We start from the raw sequence: 13,149 nt of genomic DNA, 5'->3' as shown, positions 1-13,149 counted from the left end.
CAGAAAGGTGTGGCTCAGCCATGAAAGGGTTGCATCTTCTAAGCTCCAAGCTACAAATAATTTCAATTGTCCTGGAGGACGGGCAACCCAATTGGCATGTGGGCAAATGAATTAAGTATGAATAATGGGGCACCGGAGAAATGACTTGACTAGAAAGCCAGAGGTTGCCAGTTTGAATCCCTGCTGGTGTGTTTCAATCCCTGCTGGTGAGACTATGGGAAACCCCTCTATCGGGCGGCAGTGATATCGGAAGATGCTGAAAGACATCATCTCATACTGCGTGGGAGGAGGCAATGGTCAACCCCTCCTGTATTCTACCAAACACAACCACAGGGCTCTGTGGTTGCCAGGAGTCGATACCAACTCAATGGCATACTTTACTTCACATTTAATAAGAAAAATGCATCATCATCATCATCAACAACAACAACAACACCACACTGCTCCACAGAACTGATGCCAGATACTTCAGAGAAGTGGGGGTAAGGATGCAGTCTTAGAATCACCGGCAAGCTGCCTCCTACTGAGTCAGACCCTTGGTCCATCCGCCTCAGGATTGTCAGCACTGACTGGCAGCAGCTCTCCAAGGTTTCAGGCAGGGGTCTTTCTCAGCCCTACCTGGAGATGCTGCCAGGGAATGAAAGCTGGGACCGTCTACATGCCAAGCAGATGCTCTACCCGAGAGCTACAGCCCGTCACATTTTCCCAGTAGCTGAAATGGCTACTTTAAATTGCATCGAAACAGGCATTGTGTTTGGTGGCCATTCTGTCTTTGGGAAAGCAATGATGGGCTTAGCATAAGAGCACAAGCCGGGCGGGGGGAAAGTATAGCTCCAAACCAGGATTTTATGGCTGTTGAAGATAAAGGAGAACTCAAAGAAGTGATAAAAGAAAAGGCAGGGATTTTCCATCCTTGGAGGGCATGTAAACATAATGGCAGCATAACTGGTTTCACAGCAAAGCCAGAACAGGTTATGAGCGCTGACCCTTTGGGGAAACTATTTAGGGTTGAACATCCTCTGTCTACCTCCCGGCTCCTAGAATCAAAGGCTCTGCCCTGAGACATGTACCTTGATTCCTAATGGTTGCTAGGGGCCTAGCATGGTCGGGATGCACCTAAAAGGGCCCTCCAGGCCCCCACCTTCTTCTCAGGCCTCCCCCGCCTTCATTTTAAGGAGGGCAGGATTCAGAAAGGGTCGCTAAGATCCTTCAGTTAAATAACTCTTCAGCTTTGGGAGGGAAGGGAGAGGAGGAGGAGTGTCAGGCAGCCCCCTCCCCTCTTCATGACTGGCTGGGTGATTCTCCGTGACATTCTCCTTGCTGTTGAGCTTGTCAGTCAAGCTGAGGGAAGCGGGCTGATCCCGAGGGCTAGCCACCCCACTCTAAAGGAGAGGAGGAGGGAGGAATGCTGCCTGACACCCCTCCCCTCTTGAAGAGGATTTGTCTCACTTGAAGACGAGATGAGTCCCCAGATCAGGAGCCAACATAAAAAATAGCATAAAAACTCTCCTGAGGAACAGAGGTGGAGGTTGTGCATGGAATCTGTTAAATCTGCTGATCACTGTCTGCATACAAGCAGGAACATAGGAATTTGCCTTATTCCGAGTCAGACCATCTAGCTCAGAATTGCCTACCCAGGCTGGCAGCAGCTTCTCCAAGGCTGCAGGCAGGAGTCTCTCCCAGCCCGACCTTGGAGATGCTGCCAGGGAGGGAACTTGGGACCTTCTGCATGCAAGCGCTCTTCCCAGAGCGGCTCCATCCCCTGAGGGGAAGATCTTCCAGTGCTCACATGCAGTCTCTCATCCAAATGCAAACCAAATTGGACTCTGCTTAGCAAAGGGGACCATCCATGCTTGCTGCCACAAGACCAGCTTTCATGCACACACAGACAAACTCACAACACCCACACCCTTTCTCCTCGACACCCTTGCACTGTCGAAAAGCAAAGCCCGAGTCGTCAGCATGTCCCCTGCATCCTGTTCCCGAGGCCTGGAGAAAAACACCACCACTTTTGGGTGCCCCAGCGGCTTCTCACAGCCGCTTCTTTCTGCCAGGCAGAACCGCACACGTCACGATGAAATACATTTTCCTGGAGGGCCTCCACTGGCTGAGCCACTGTGAACTCCCCCATCTCGGCGGGGGGGGGGGGGGGCGGAGGTGGAGAGAGAAAGCACCCTTGTGTGTGTCTTTTCTGGAGGCCCCTGTCTGGCTTCTGCTTGGATTCCCCGGCGGCACAGAAAAGCTTATTTGTGGGCAACAGGGCAAGGCCTAGGAAGGGAACATATTTGCTGTCAGCGGCGTACAGGAAAAGCGTGGCCTGCACCAGGAGCGGTGGACGGGGATCGGGAAGGGTGTGGGCTGTGTCTGCCCAGCCGGAAAGAGAAACCAAACACCGCTGAGCGAGCTCTCTTCGCTAATGGAGCATTGATCCTTCTGACCCCCCCTGGTCCCCCGATTCTGGCTGCCCTGCGCTGTATAAAAGGCCCTGCAAGCCTCCTGGCTTCCCATTCTCCTCGCAAGGGACGGCTGTCTGGGTAAGTGGTGGCAGTTCAGTTCTCCTTCTCCACACCGCTGGCAAAGGCTGAGCTTTCTCCTGCAAGAGGGTGTGTGCAGTTTTGCCTCTTTGCCGGAGAGCCTGAAGGCTGGGGGACCAATGAAAACAAAGGCCATTAGTCAGTTCATCACCTAGTTTTTCAAACTGGGTTCAGCCATGCAGGGGCGTGGGTTGTGCCGGCAGACCCCTGCTAACAAAGCAAAGAGGCACTTTCCAAAGTGGCGACCCTCCTGCATGTAGCAGGAGGAGAGCACCTGGCTCTCTCCATCCCCAGCACAGCATCCCTCCAAGGGTGTCTTCCTTAGGTATCTTTTTAGACTGTGAGCTTTTGGGGGACTGGCAACCAGCTCATTTATTGATTGTTTATTTTTCTAGGTAAACTGCTTTGAGAACTTTACATATTTGTAAGTAATAGAGGTGCCTTATTGAGATTCTGGGGGAAGTGTGTAATAGCTTATTATTTGATAAATCAACTTATTGGCAGTTGGTTGAAGGAAAAAGCGTCAAAGTATCCACCCATTTGTCTAGTCTGCCTGTATTTATTTTATTTTAACACATGTTAACAATTAACAAAACAATCTAACAAAATTTAACAATAAACAAATAAACAAACTGTGCTGGTCTTTGACCGTTATAAAGATTGATTGATTGAAATAAATAAATAAATAAATTTTATACCAGCTATAACCAGGTCTCAAGGCAGTTCACGACAGGTTAAAACATCTGTAAACTTTAAAACCAATAGTTAAAACAGATGCATGTAAAATCAAGTTTAAAAACTTTACACTTCTGTCTAGACTATCCTCTCTTGTTTTCTCTCTCAGCCTTGCTTTGCCCAGTTATACAGAGATGTCAGAACCAGAACAGTCCACCAGATGCAGGTGAAGGCCACAAATTTAGATGGCTAAAAAACCAAGAAGGATTTAGACAAAATTATGGGAGGCGGAGAAGTCTAGTGGCAGTGATATGCCATGGAAGCAAAACAGAACTTCCATGTTCTGGGGCAGTCTACCCCTGACAGCCACTAACCTAGATAGCTTAAAAAAAAGAATTTAGACAAATTCACAGGAGGTGGTCTATAGACAGTGATATGCCATGGCAGCAAAACAGAGCAAAATAGAGCATGGCCGCAATATATTCAAGGATAGTCTATTTCTGAAAGGTGCTGCTGGAAATAACCAATAGGGGAAGGGGTCTTGCTTTCATGCCCTTTTTTGTGGGGGGGGGGGATTCCTGGAATGGAATGGTTGGTTGGCTGGTATTTGCCCTCTCTAGCATGACTCTTTTTAAGCGGGCTGTTAATTCTCAGGCCAACTGATGAATCAACAGAGCCTTCAGCCCTATGGGTGCAAGCCCCCTTGAAATCCGAGGCTTGAACTTCTGAGTAAACATGTTTACAGCTGTGCTGTTAGATGCCAATCATGTGGGTGGTCGTAAGGAAACATGCGCAGGATCCCAACCACACAGCCCTGCCGGCTGATTCTACGCAGTTTTACTCAGAAGTAAGTCCCACGGAGTTTGAGGGAGCTACGGAGATGGTGTTTTAAAGTATCTCACAATTAGTGCACAGAGCTGCAGTTTTTAGTCGCTGAGTCTACGGACGAAATGTGCAGCCCTGACGGGCACACGTCGTTATTTCTGTCCCGTTCTTTCTCATCGCTATTATTTATTTATTTATTTACATTTCTATCCCGCTCTTCCTACCCCTATCCCAGAGCGGGGTACACGGGTTATGTTTACCCTCACCACAACCCTGTGAGGTAGGCTGGGCCGAGAGAGAAGGGAGAGGCCCAGAGAGCCACCCAGTAAGTTTCATGGCGGAACGAGGATTTGAACTCAGCTCTCCCACTCTAACCACTACACCGCGGTGGCTCTCAACAAGGAAAAAAGCCATGCCTACTAGTATTATCACTCCCAATTTCCATTAGGAAGCAAGGATGTCCAAGGATCGCATCCCCTCTAAAATTCACAGCTTTTTCTGCCCGGGCAAATCTTCTGGCTGCCTGCCACAATGAAATACTAAGGATGCTGCCCCCGCCGGCCAGTTATATATGTATATATTCCAATATTTTTCACAACAAGCCATTAACATCTCCCAACATGCTTCAAGAGTCACCGGGAGAAAGATGTGGATTCCTGGAGATTCCAAATTAACCCCAGAGGGTTGGCAACCCTACCTCACAGGGTTGTTGTGGAGGGTAAACCAAAGAGTAGAACGGTGTATGCTTCCCTGAGTTCCTTGGAGCAGGAGTGAGAGCAGGAGCCTAGGATGGCCAACACAGACGGAAGCTAACCTGGGGATTGCCCCCTATTATATTTTCCCAATATTATTCACAATACCAAGCTATTAAAATCTCCAGGGACTTTTACAGACATGGCTTTTAGTTCGCATCTCCTCCAGAATGCAGGAAGCGAGTCCACATATCAGCTGGATTTACCCCGAAGTCTCTGTGAGCTCTCAGGGACTAGTTTGCACAGGATTCTGCTTTCCCCCGAATTACTGCTGTGCATTCTAGTTTGGCCCGAATTATGTCTGGGGTTTAAAAATCCTCTATTGGTGGTAAATTTTCTTGAAAAACAAGAGCTTTCTGGTATGTCCCGCCGCTTCTCCCACAATGTGTGGAGGGGCCATTACCAGTCATTCGGGCTTTTTCCAAAACTCGCGCTTCCACAGGGCTAAATGAAGGGGAGTTTGACAGCTGTGTTCTGTATGGTCTGCTTTCTGGGTGATTTGCAATTGCGATGCTGATTTGCATGGGTGATTTGCAATTGGGTGGGAGGGGTTGTGGCAGACTGGTGAAATTCTGTGCAGGGAGTCCAGAAGGGGAGGGGGAGGGAGAAATTCCTGAGTTAAACGCAAGCACGAACGAACGGGAATGCAAAATGCGGGAATGCAAAATGTGGGCCGTCCGATGCTTTCAACATGTACAGGATCCTTGCTCGTGCTGCTCCAGTCTTTTGACTACTTTTAGTTCATATATGAGTCTCTGGCTTCATCTGATTGAAGCCTGGAAGCTTACGAAGGGAGACTACAGGTCCGATGTAACCTGAGCCCTTTGTGTCTGAGCTGATTCCATGAGGCTGCATTTTCCTTCCTCACAGAGCGGAAGCAATGATTTCTACTTTAAACTTCCATGGCCTCTTAAATGGTCTGGGGTGGGGTGGGGTGGGAGAACATGAGATGATGAAGGCAATCAACAAAGGCAAGCTCATTATAAAAACCAGCAAAGATTTGAGTCGGATTTGGCAGGTTTGGGTTAAGCGTTCTGTTGTTTTGACTAGTCAGCCTTGCGTAACGCTGGCTGACGGTCAAACGAAAAAAAACAAAAAAGGATTAATGATGGGAGGTGCCTCTCGCCTCCTCCTGGGATGTGATTGGTTGGAGAAAAAACCTGGGGCAAGCTGTGGGAACGCACAAAGGAAAAAGATCTGCCAGGATTGCGGAGAGGAGCCAATCCTCCCTCCCTCCCTCCCTCTTCACAATGCAAGCTCTTTGCTCATTACCTGCCCACCCCAGGTAGCCCCTGACGTCCTCTCCATCCCATCCCTTGACTGACGGTCTCCGCAGGAAGAGGAGGGACTCCATATCCTTCCCAACATGGCCAGTGGACAACTGACCGAGCTGGAGACGGCCATCGAGACCGCCGTCCAGGTGTTCTTCACGCACGCGGCCCAGGAGGGCAAGAAGGGTACGCTGACCATCGGCGAATTCAAGGCATTGGTGACCACACAGCTCCCGAACCTCATGAAGGTAGGCCTAGGCAGTCTTTTTAAAAGCAGTGTACTCAGTGGCCACCACTTCCCTTCCGAGGGGTGATTTGCGTCAGGATTGCGGCGGAAGGGGGAAGGATTCAGCATCCTTCCCTGCGCACCATGATCTCAATACTGGGAACCCCTGGCTTACAAGGGAAATGTACCTTATGCTCTCTGCTGCCTTCAGTTCCTTCCCCTTCCCCTGTTGATAGCCTTGCGTTGATGTTAAGAATGTACTCCCCATGGGGCAGGGACCTACTTTGCCATTTTCGATCGAAAATCAGGAGTGCACACAGCTCCCGAACGCTTGCCCTGCCCAGTGAAGGATCGCCAGGACAAGCTTAATGCATTTATTAGATTTTGAAAACGTCCCCTCCACATTCAGTTAATCAAAGGCCAATTCTCACAAATCCATGTCTGTATTAGACTCCTCCAGACAGGAGATGGGAAGCCTCACATGCAAAATTCCATGCAGGCAGAAAGCACATCAGCAAGAAGACCATGCTAATCTCCATGACAGATTAACTTTCTCTGTGCGAAATTTGGCTTCCCGCCCCCCCCCCTTTTTTTTTCCTTTTGGTATGGAAGAACATCTCGAGCTTAATCCACAGCACGCGATCTATAATCTGGAATCAGGTTTACCACCTTGTCTGACATTTGGGAGAACCCGGCTTGGTTGCACTCAAGATGACACAGACAATAGCCGTGTGACCATATCTTGTGGTAGCAAGTTTCGCAAGTTAATTATTTATAGAATTCAGTACTTCCTTTTGTCTGTCCTGAAACCTACCACCAATCAATTCGACTGACTGATTTTGATCTCTAATGGCACAGGCGGGGAAATGACTTGCTTAGCAAGCCAGAGGTTGCTGGTTCGAATCCCCGCTGGTCTGTTTCCCAGACTATAGGAGACACCTTTATCGGGCAGCAGCGATGTAGGAAGATGCTGAAAGGCATCGTCTCACACTGCATGGGAGGAGGCCATGGTCAACCCCTCCTGTATTCTACCAAAGACAACCACAGGGCTCTCTGGGCGCCACGAGTCGACACCAACTCAATGGCACATTTGACCTATTCCTTTTAATCTTTCCACAACATAGTTGTGTTGGGGGCAATGGGGGGGGAGGAAGTGATTGCCCCCCCATCGGATTCTAAATTTACTGAAAACACTACATTTAAATTCTAAATGTCCTAATTCTGAATATTAATAAAGAAGTTGAACGAGACTGCAGCCAGATGCCTGGAATTCCACAAACAAGGCAGACGGGATTCTGTGTTGAAAGGGGAGGCAATCTGGTCTTGTGGCAAAGGTAAAGTGTGCCGTCGAGTCAATTTCGACTCCTGGCGCCCACAGAGCTCTGTGGTTTTCTTTGGTAGAATCCAGGAAGGGTTGACCATTGCCTCCTCCCATGCAGGGATTCAAACCGGCAACCTTCTGCTTGTTAGTCCAGCATTTCCCTGCTGCGCCACTTAAGGTGACTAGTGAGTGTGAATTGCCCCCTTTGCTAAGCAGGGCCTGCCCTGGTTTGTGTTTGGATGGGTGACTACCTGTGTGAGCACAGTAAGATATTCCACGTAAGGGATGGGGCTGTAGATCAGGGGAAGAGAACCAGCTTTGCATGGTCCCAGGCACAGCTCCTGGCAGCTTCTCCATGTAGGGCTGGGAGAGACTCCTTGGAGAGCTGCTGCCTGTCAGAGCAGACAATACTAAGCTAGATGGACCAGGGGTCTGACTCAGTATAAGGCAGTTTCCTGAGTCCTTACATTCCTCTGTAAAAGATCCGGAAAGCAGGCATGCGGGGGTGGATTGAGTCAAGTTGGATATCTGTGGTGTTCTCTTTTGCTGAATTTTCAATTTTTTTTTAAGTTAAAACCTTTGCTTACTCTTTGAAGGCTGATATTTCTAGTTTAGTACCTGTATAATATTCTTAATAGAAACATATCATTTTATATTTGTTCGGCGTATCCTAGTTTGCAGGTTTTGAGTTCTAGCTAAGCCCTTCTCTTGTTGTTTGTCCCCACTATCTTGTACTCAGAGGTAGACTGCCACTGTACAAGGAGGCTCACAGTGACATCTTTCCTCCTGTGAGCCCCTCTGATCTCTCCTTTCCTCTCTGCCCCTTCTGAAGGATGTCGGGGACTTGGACGCGAAGATGAAGAGCTTAGACGTGAACAACGACGAGGAACTGAAATTCGGGGAGTACTGGAGGCTCATTGGGGAGCTGGCTAAGGACATCAAGAGAGAGAAACTGGGGAAAAAGAAGTGACCCATGTATGTGTGCATGCATCTGTGGGGTGAGGCGGATGGGTGGGGAAAGGAGTTCCGGAATGTGAGTACTTGGGGGAGAAGGAAGGTGGTCACAGCTCAAGCTGTGCCAGAACTTTAAAACGTCAATTTGTTGGCAGGTTGCAAATAAAAGTCTTTGCTCTGAATGGGTGTTGCTTATTATTTCTTTGGTGCACTATTAACCTATGGAACTCTCTGCCACAGGATGTGGTGGCGGCCACGAACTTGGGAGGGCTTTAAAAGAGGCTTAGACCAATTCACAGAAGACAGGTCCAGCCATGGCTACTAGTCAGGTGGCTATAGGCGAGATGCCGCTAAATACCAGTCGCAGGAGAGCAACGGCAGGCAAGGGGGCAAGCCCTCACCCCCTGCCCGTTGGATTCCCAGAGGCATCTGGTGGGCCACTGTGGGAAACAAGATGCTGGATTAGATGGGCCTGATCCAGCAGGGCTGTTCTTATGTGGAAGGGGCGGGAACAGCTGAGAGGAACCAGGCATCACAAGCCGGCAGTGGGAGCCAGGCATCAAAGCCTGTCAATATTGATGCTGCCCATAATCCTGGCCTTGATCAAGGATTGTCCATCTGCCTCTCGCTCCCTCGAGAGCTCTCCCAGGTCCTGAAGAGCTTGTCGCTAGTTCTAAACATGGTTAATAACCTTGAGCTATGACCACCACCACCACCCCCGCCCCGCCTACCTGAGAGAAAAAGCTGGTCTTATGGGAGTGAATAGGAATGGTCCCCTTTGCTAAGCAGGGTCTTCCTTGGTTTGCATTTGGAGGGGCAACAACATACAGTAAATGTGCTGTGAGATATTCCCCTGATGGGATGGCACAGGTAGCGACAATAAAGGGGGCATGCTGATAAGGGGGCATGGCCAAAAGATAAGGGATGGGGCTACAAGGTAGTATTTACATAATTGCTTCTAGCATGTACGTACATGTATCTCTGAGTGGCAGCCAGGAACATATCTATACCCACAGAACAAAAGCTACATTTAGTAGCTGGTCTTGTGGTAGCCAGCATGAAGGGTCCCCTTTGCTAAGCAAGGTCTGCCCTGGTTTGCATTTGAATGGGAGACTACATGTGTGAGCACTGGAAGAGATTCCCTTTAAGGGAATGGGCCCCTCTGGGAAGGGCATCTGCATGCAGAAGGTTCCAAGTTCCCTCTCTGGCAGCATCTCAATAGGGCTGGGAGAGATTCCCGCCTGGAACCTTGGAGAAGCCGCTGCCAGCCCGTGTAGACAATCCTGAGTGAGATGGACCAAGGGTCTGACTCAGTATACGGCAGCTTCCTAAGTTACTATGTTCCTAGTAACGTAAATATGTTTTGCGTGATAGCCAGGAATACATAATGCTTGCATAATATGAGTGGCATTTAATTACCAGGAGTTACATAAAATGTGTTTAAGTGGCAGCCGGGAATATATCCACACTTGCAGTACAGAAATTGTGTTTCTTGTCGTTTGCACTTCTGTCTTTAGCAACTAGTATGTACAGAAATGCCTCTGAGTGGCAGCCAGGGACAGAGCTTTGCCCACAGAACAAAAGCACCATTTAATCCCCGTGCTAGCCTAAATGCATTTTGCGTGGCAGCCAGGAAGACATCCCGGCTTGCAGCTGTATTTCATTACCAAAATGGGTTCCTACGGCATCTCTGCTTGCACAATGGAAGCGGCACTTATGTTAGTTTAGACAAGAGAACCAGCATGGCAGCAGCCCTTCAACTCTCTCTAGGCTGGAGGGGAGCAGGTAGCGGCAGCAGCGACACACGAGTTCCTGGCGCCCTGCTGAAATGCGGCTGCTTCTGGGGAAGGGCAGGGCAGCTGTCTGAACAGAGACCAGCTCGCCCGACCGGTGCTGGGCCAAACAGCCGGTTTGAGGTCAGGGCTTGGCACGCGCCCAGGAATGAGAGATGTCAACACTCTGGAGCCGGAAATGAAGCATCCCGGTCTCCAAGGTGAAAGAATGCACGCAGGAATTTAGTCCTTGGGGTATTGTGCCGTCACAGGGGACCATGGAAACTGGATTCTCTCCTGAGACGACACAGGCCCTGCTCCCATAGGGTGTGTGTGTGTGTGTGTGTGTGTGTGTGTGTGTGTGTGTGTGTGTGTGTGTGAAGGATAGATGGGTGGAGCCCACACCAGAGGCTCCTGATGCGCATGAGAGCATCAACACAAGGTGTGCCCTGAGTGCCTGTGCGCCCAAGCGGCCAGGGGAAGGAGCAGCCCCACACATTGAAGGGAAATGGGTGCGCAGAGTCCAAAACAGGGTTCAAAACAGGGTTCAAGGGGGTCCAAATGCCACGCGCACACCTTGGGAGCCCACAAGGCCACTGGGAGGCCCGGAGCTTGACTGTGGAGGCACAGCGGCCGTGGGCCAGCGCCTCCATAGGGACTTGCAGACATTTCAGGCACAGAGCTGCCTTCTCTTTTGGGGGTGGGGGGTGGGGGGAGTTTCTTTTTTTAAATGATTAGGCCAACTCACAATGGATTGGTAATGACCACTGGCCATAAGAGCTGAATAGAGCCTCCACAGCCAGAGGCAGTATACCTCTGAGAGCCAGATGCTGGGGAGAATGGTTATTATCCCCTCTGTGCTGCTTTTGTAAATGGACTCGTATACATAATCGTCATAATGAAACCGCCCGTCCTTACCTACGGGGTAAAGCTAGCCCTCCTTCCTCATGGACGGGCTTCCCTGACTCTCCAGGACTCCTTCCTATCCTCTTGAGAAAGAGCTATTCCGACCAGCTGGGGATTCTCCCTCCCTCTCTAACTAGCTATGGTATACGACCAGGCCGACGCGGTGCTTAAGCAAAGGGTAACGGACAGAGCACACGCCAGAGGCTGGGTCCCAAACGTCCTCACACCGGAAAGTCAGAGATATTCCTTGCTTCTCCTGCCGCATAGCTGTCACGACTGGAAATCTCAGCCCACAGGAGGGCCTTTACTCTTGCGCACTGCCATGCCCTCCCATCAGTCCTAGAAGGCAGAGTCAGGAAGGAAGATCCCCCTTGCAGAGAGACGATGTCCGTGCAACACTGGGCCAGTCCAAGCCACCGCGCATGTTCTCCTCCTATGCCCCTTCTCTAGAGAGAGCCGTGTCAACCTCATCTCACCAGTACTTCACAGGCATCCCGGTCACTCCAGGAAATTTTTATACTTTGCTGCTGCTCTCGGATGAAAAAGACCCCACCACCTCGCACAAGTCCTGTGCTGCAGCGTGTAGAATCCGACAGCTCCCGCCTAGAGGGACTGCGGGCTGAGCCTACATAAATCCAGTCTCGGCCTCTGCACTCACTTACATGATTGGAACCAGTGTTCTCTCTCTCTAACAGGGATCCCCAGATGTGGTTGACTACAACTCCCAGAATCCCCAAGCAAAAGCCATTGCAGCTGGGGATTCTGGGAGCTGTAGTCAACCACATCTGGGAATCCCTGTTAGAGGGGACACTGATTGTAACCCCCTTTTAATTGCTTACTTTTAATCTCTACTATGTCCTTTTACACACCCGTAAGTATTTTTAACTATTTTTAAAGTACTTGTATATGTTTTCAACTTTTTGCTGTCATTTATTTTAACTAATGTTTAAAAAAAAATTCTGTTGTCATTTATTTGTTTTAACTAATGTTTCAACTTTTCTGTTATCATTTATTTTTGTTTTGTTGTAAACCGCCAAGAGACGTAGGTTTTGGGCAGTATAAAAATATGTCAAATAAATAAATAAAATAAATATGTCGAGCCCTTCTGGCCTACTGCTTACTAGGCTCTCGACTTCTCTCCCACAGACTGCCTTAGTAACTTATATATTATATGTTTTAGATTTTTAAATTTACTTCCACCTTACTACTAACCTACGCTTTTATAATTCCGTCACAGTAGTTTTATATTTTATATTGTATTTCCTACCTCTTGCCTGTATCTTATATATTTTTTCCTTCTTTTTAAAATTGTTCTAAGACCAGCATCTTAATGCTGGTCTAAGACTAAAATAAAGTTTGATTGATTGATCATAATGAAACCTAAGTACATATAAATAATAACTTCTCCTTCCCTAGTTGATCCCTGATTCCACTCCCGCCCTGCCTTCCTTTGTTGCCTTCCTGTGTTAGTTTTGGGCTGTAAGTTCCTTGGAGCAGAGAGCTGCCTTCTCATTGTTTGCAAAGCACCGTGAAAATATATAGTGTTGAATTCATAAGAGAGCCAGTGTATAGTATAGTGGTTACACTGTTGGAACAGGAATAGGGAGACTCAAGTTCAAAACCCCATACGGCCATAAGGCTCACTGGGTGACTCTGGGCCAGTTAGACTAACCTACCTCACAGGGCTGTTGTGAGGATAAACGGAACCATGAACACCACTCTGGGCTCTTTGGACAAGAGTGGGATATAAATGTTAAAATAAACAATAAATAAAAATTCCTGGACCTATTAATGACTACTAGCGATCTCTGTTGCCAGATTTGGCTTTTTTAAAGCCAGTTTTTGGGTTACGGCCCATTTGACTCATGGGTCTACCCCTTAGGTTCTGGCCACACTGCTAGCGATGATATGTT

The 13,149-nt window shown here is 48.8% G+C and overlaps 1 protein-coding gene and 1 long non-coding RNA gene across 5 annotated transcripts in view; one reads left to right on the top strand and one right to left on the bottom strand.

Moving 5' to 3' along the window:
- Positions 1–13,149, bottom strand: part of LOC128337221 (uncharacterized) — a 47,956-nt gene that overhangs the window by 5,432 nt on the left and 29,375 nt on the right. The window lies entirely within an intron of this gene.
- On the top strand, positions 2,145–8,740 carry S100A13 (S100 calcium binding protein A13). 3 transcript variants are annotated; one of them, XM_053277969.1, is made up of 4 exons: positions 2,145–2,534; positions 2,930–2,958; positions 6,072–6,305; positions 8,437–8,740. In XM_053277969.1, the coding sequence occupies exons 3-4, from the start codon at positions 6,153–6,155 to the stop codon at positions 8,572–8,574; spliced, it is 291 nt and encodes a 96-aa protein (XP_053133944.1). In that variant the 5' UTR covers positions 2,145–2,534; positions 2,930–2,958; positions 6,072–6,152; the 3' UTR covers positions 8,575–8,740. The 3 variants fall into 3 exon arrangements, with proteins under 3 accessions (XP_053133944.1, XP_053133945.1, XP_053133943.1); XM_053277970.1 differs by lacking the exon at positions 2,930–2,958 and having other exon boundaries at positions 6,123–6,305; XM_053277968.1 differs by lacking the exon at positions 2,930–2,958.

Source organism: Hemicordylus capensis, chromosome 14 (assembly GCF_027244095.1).
Source record: "Hemicordylus capensis ecotype Gifberg chromosome 14, rHemCap1.1.pri, whole genome shotgun sequence".
NCBI lineage: Eukaryota > Metazoa > Chordata > Lepidosauria > Squamata > Cordylidae > Hemicordylus > Hemicordylus capensis.
Note: the sequence above shows the minus strand (reverse complement) of the source record. Positions and strands in the feature narration are given on the sequence as shown.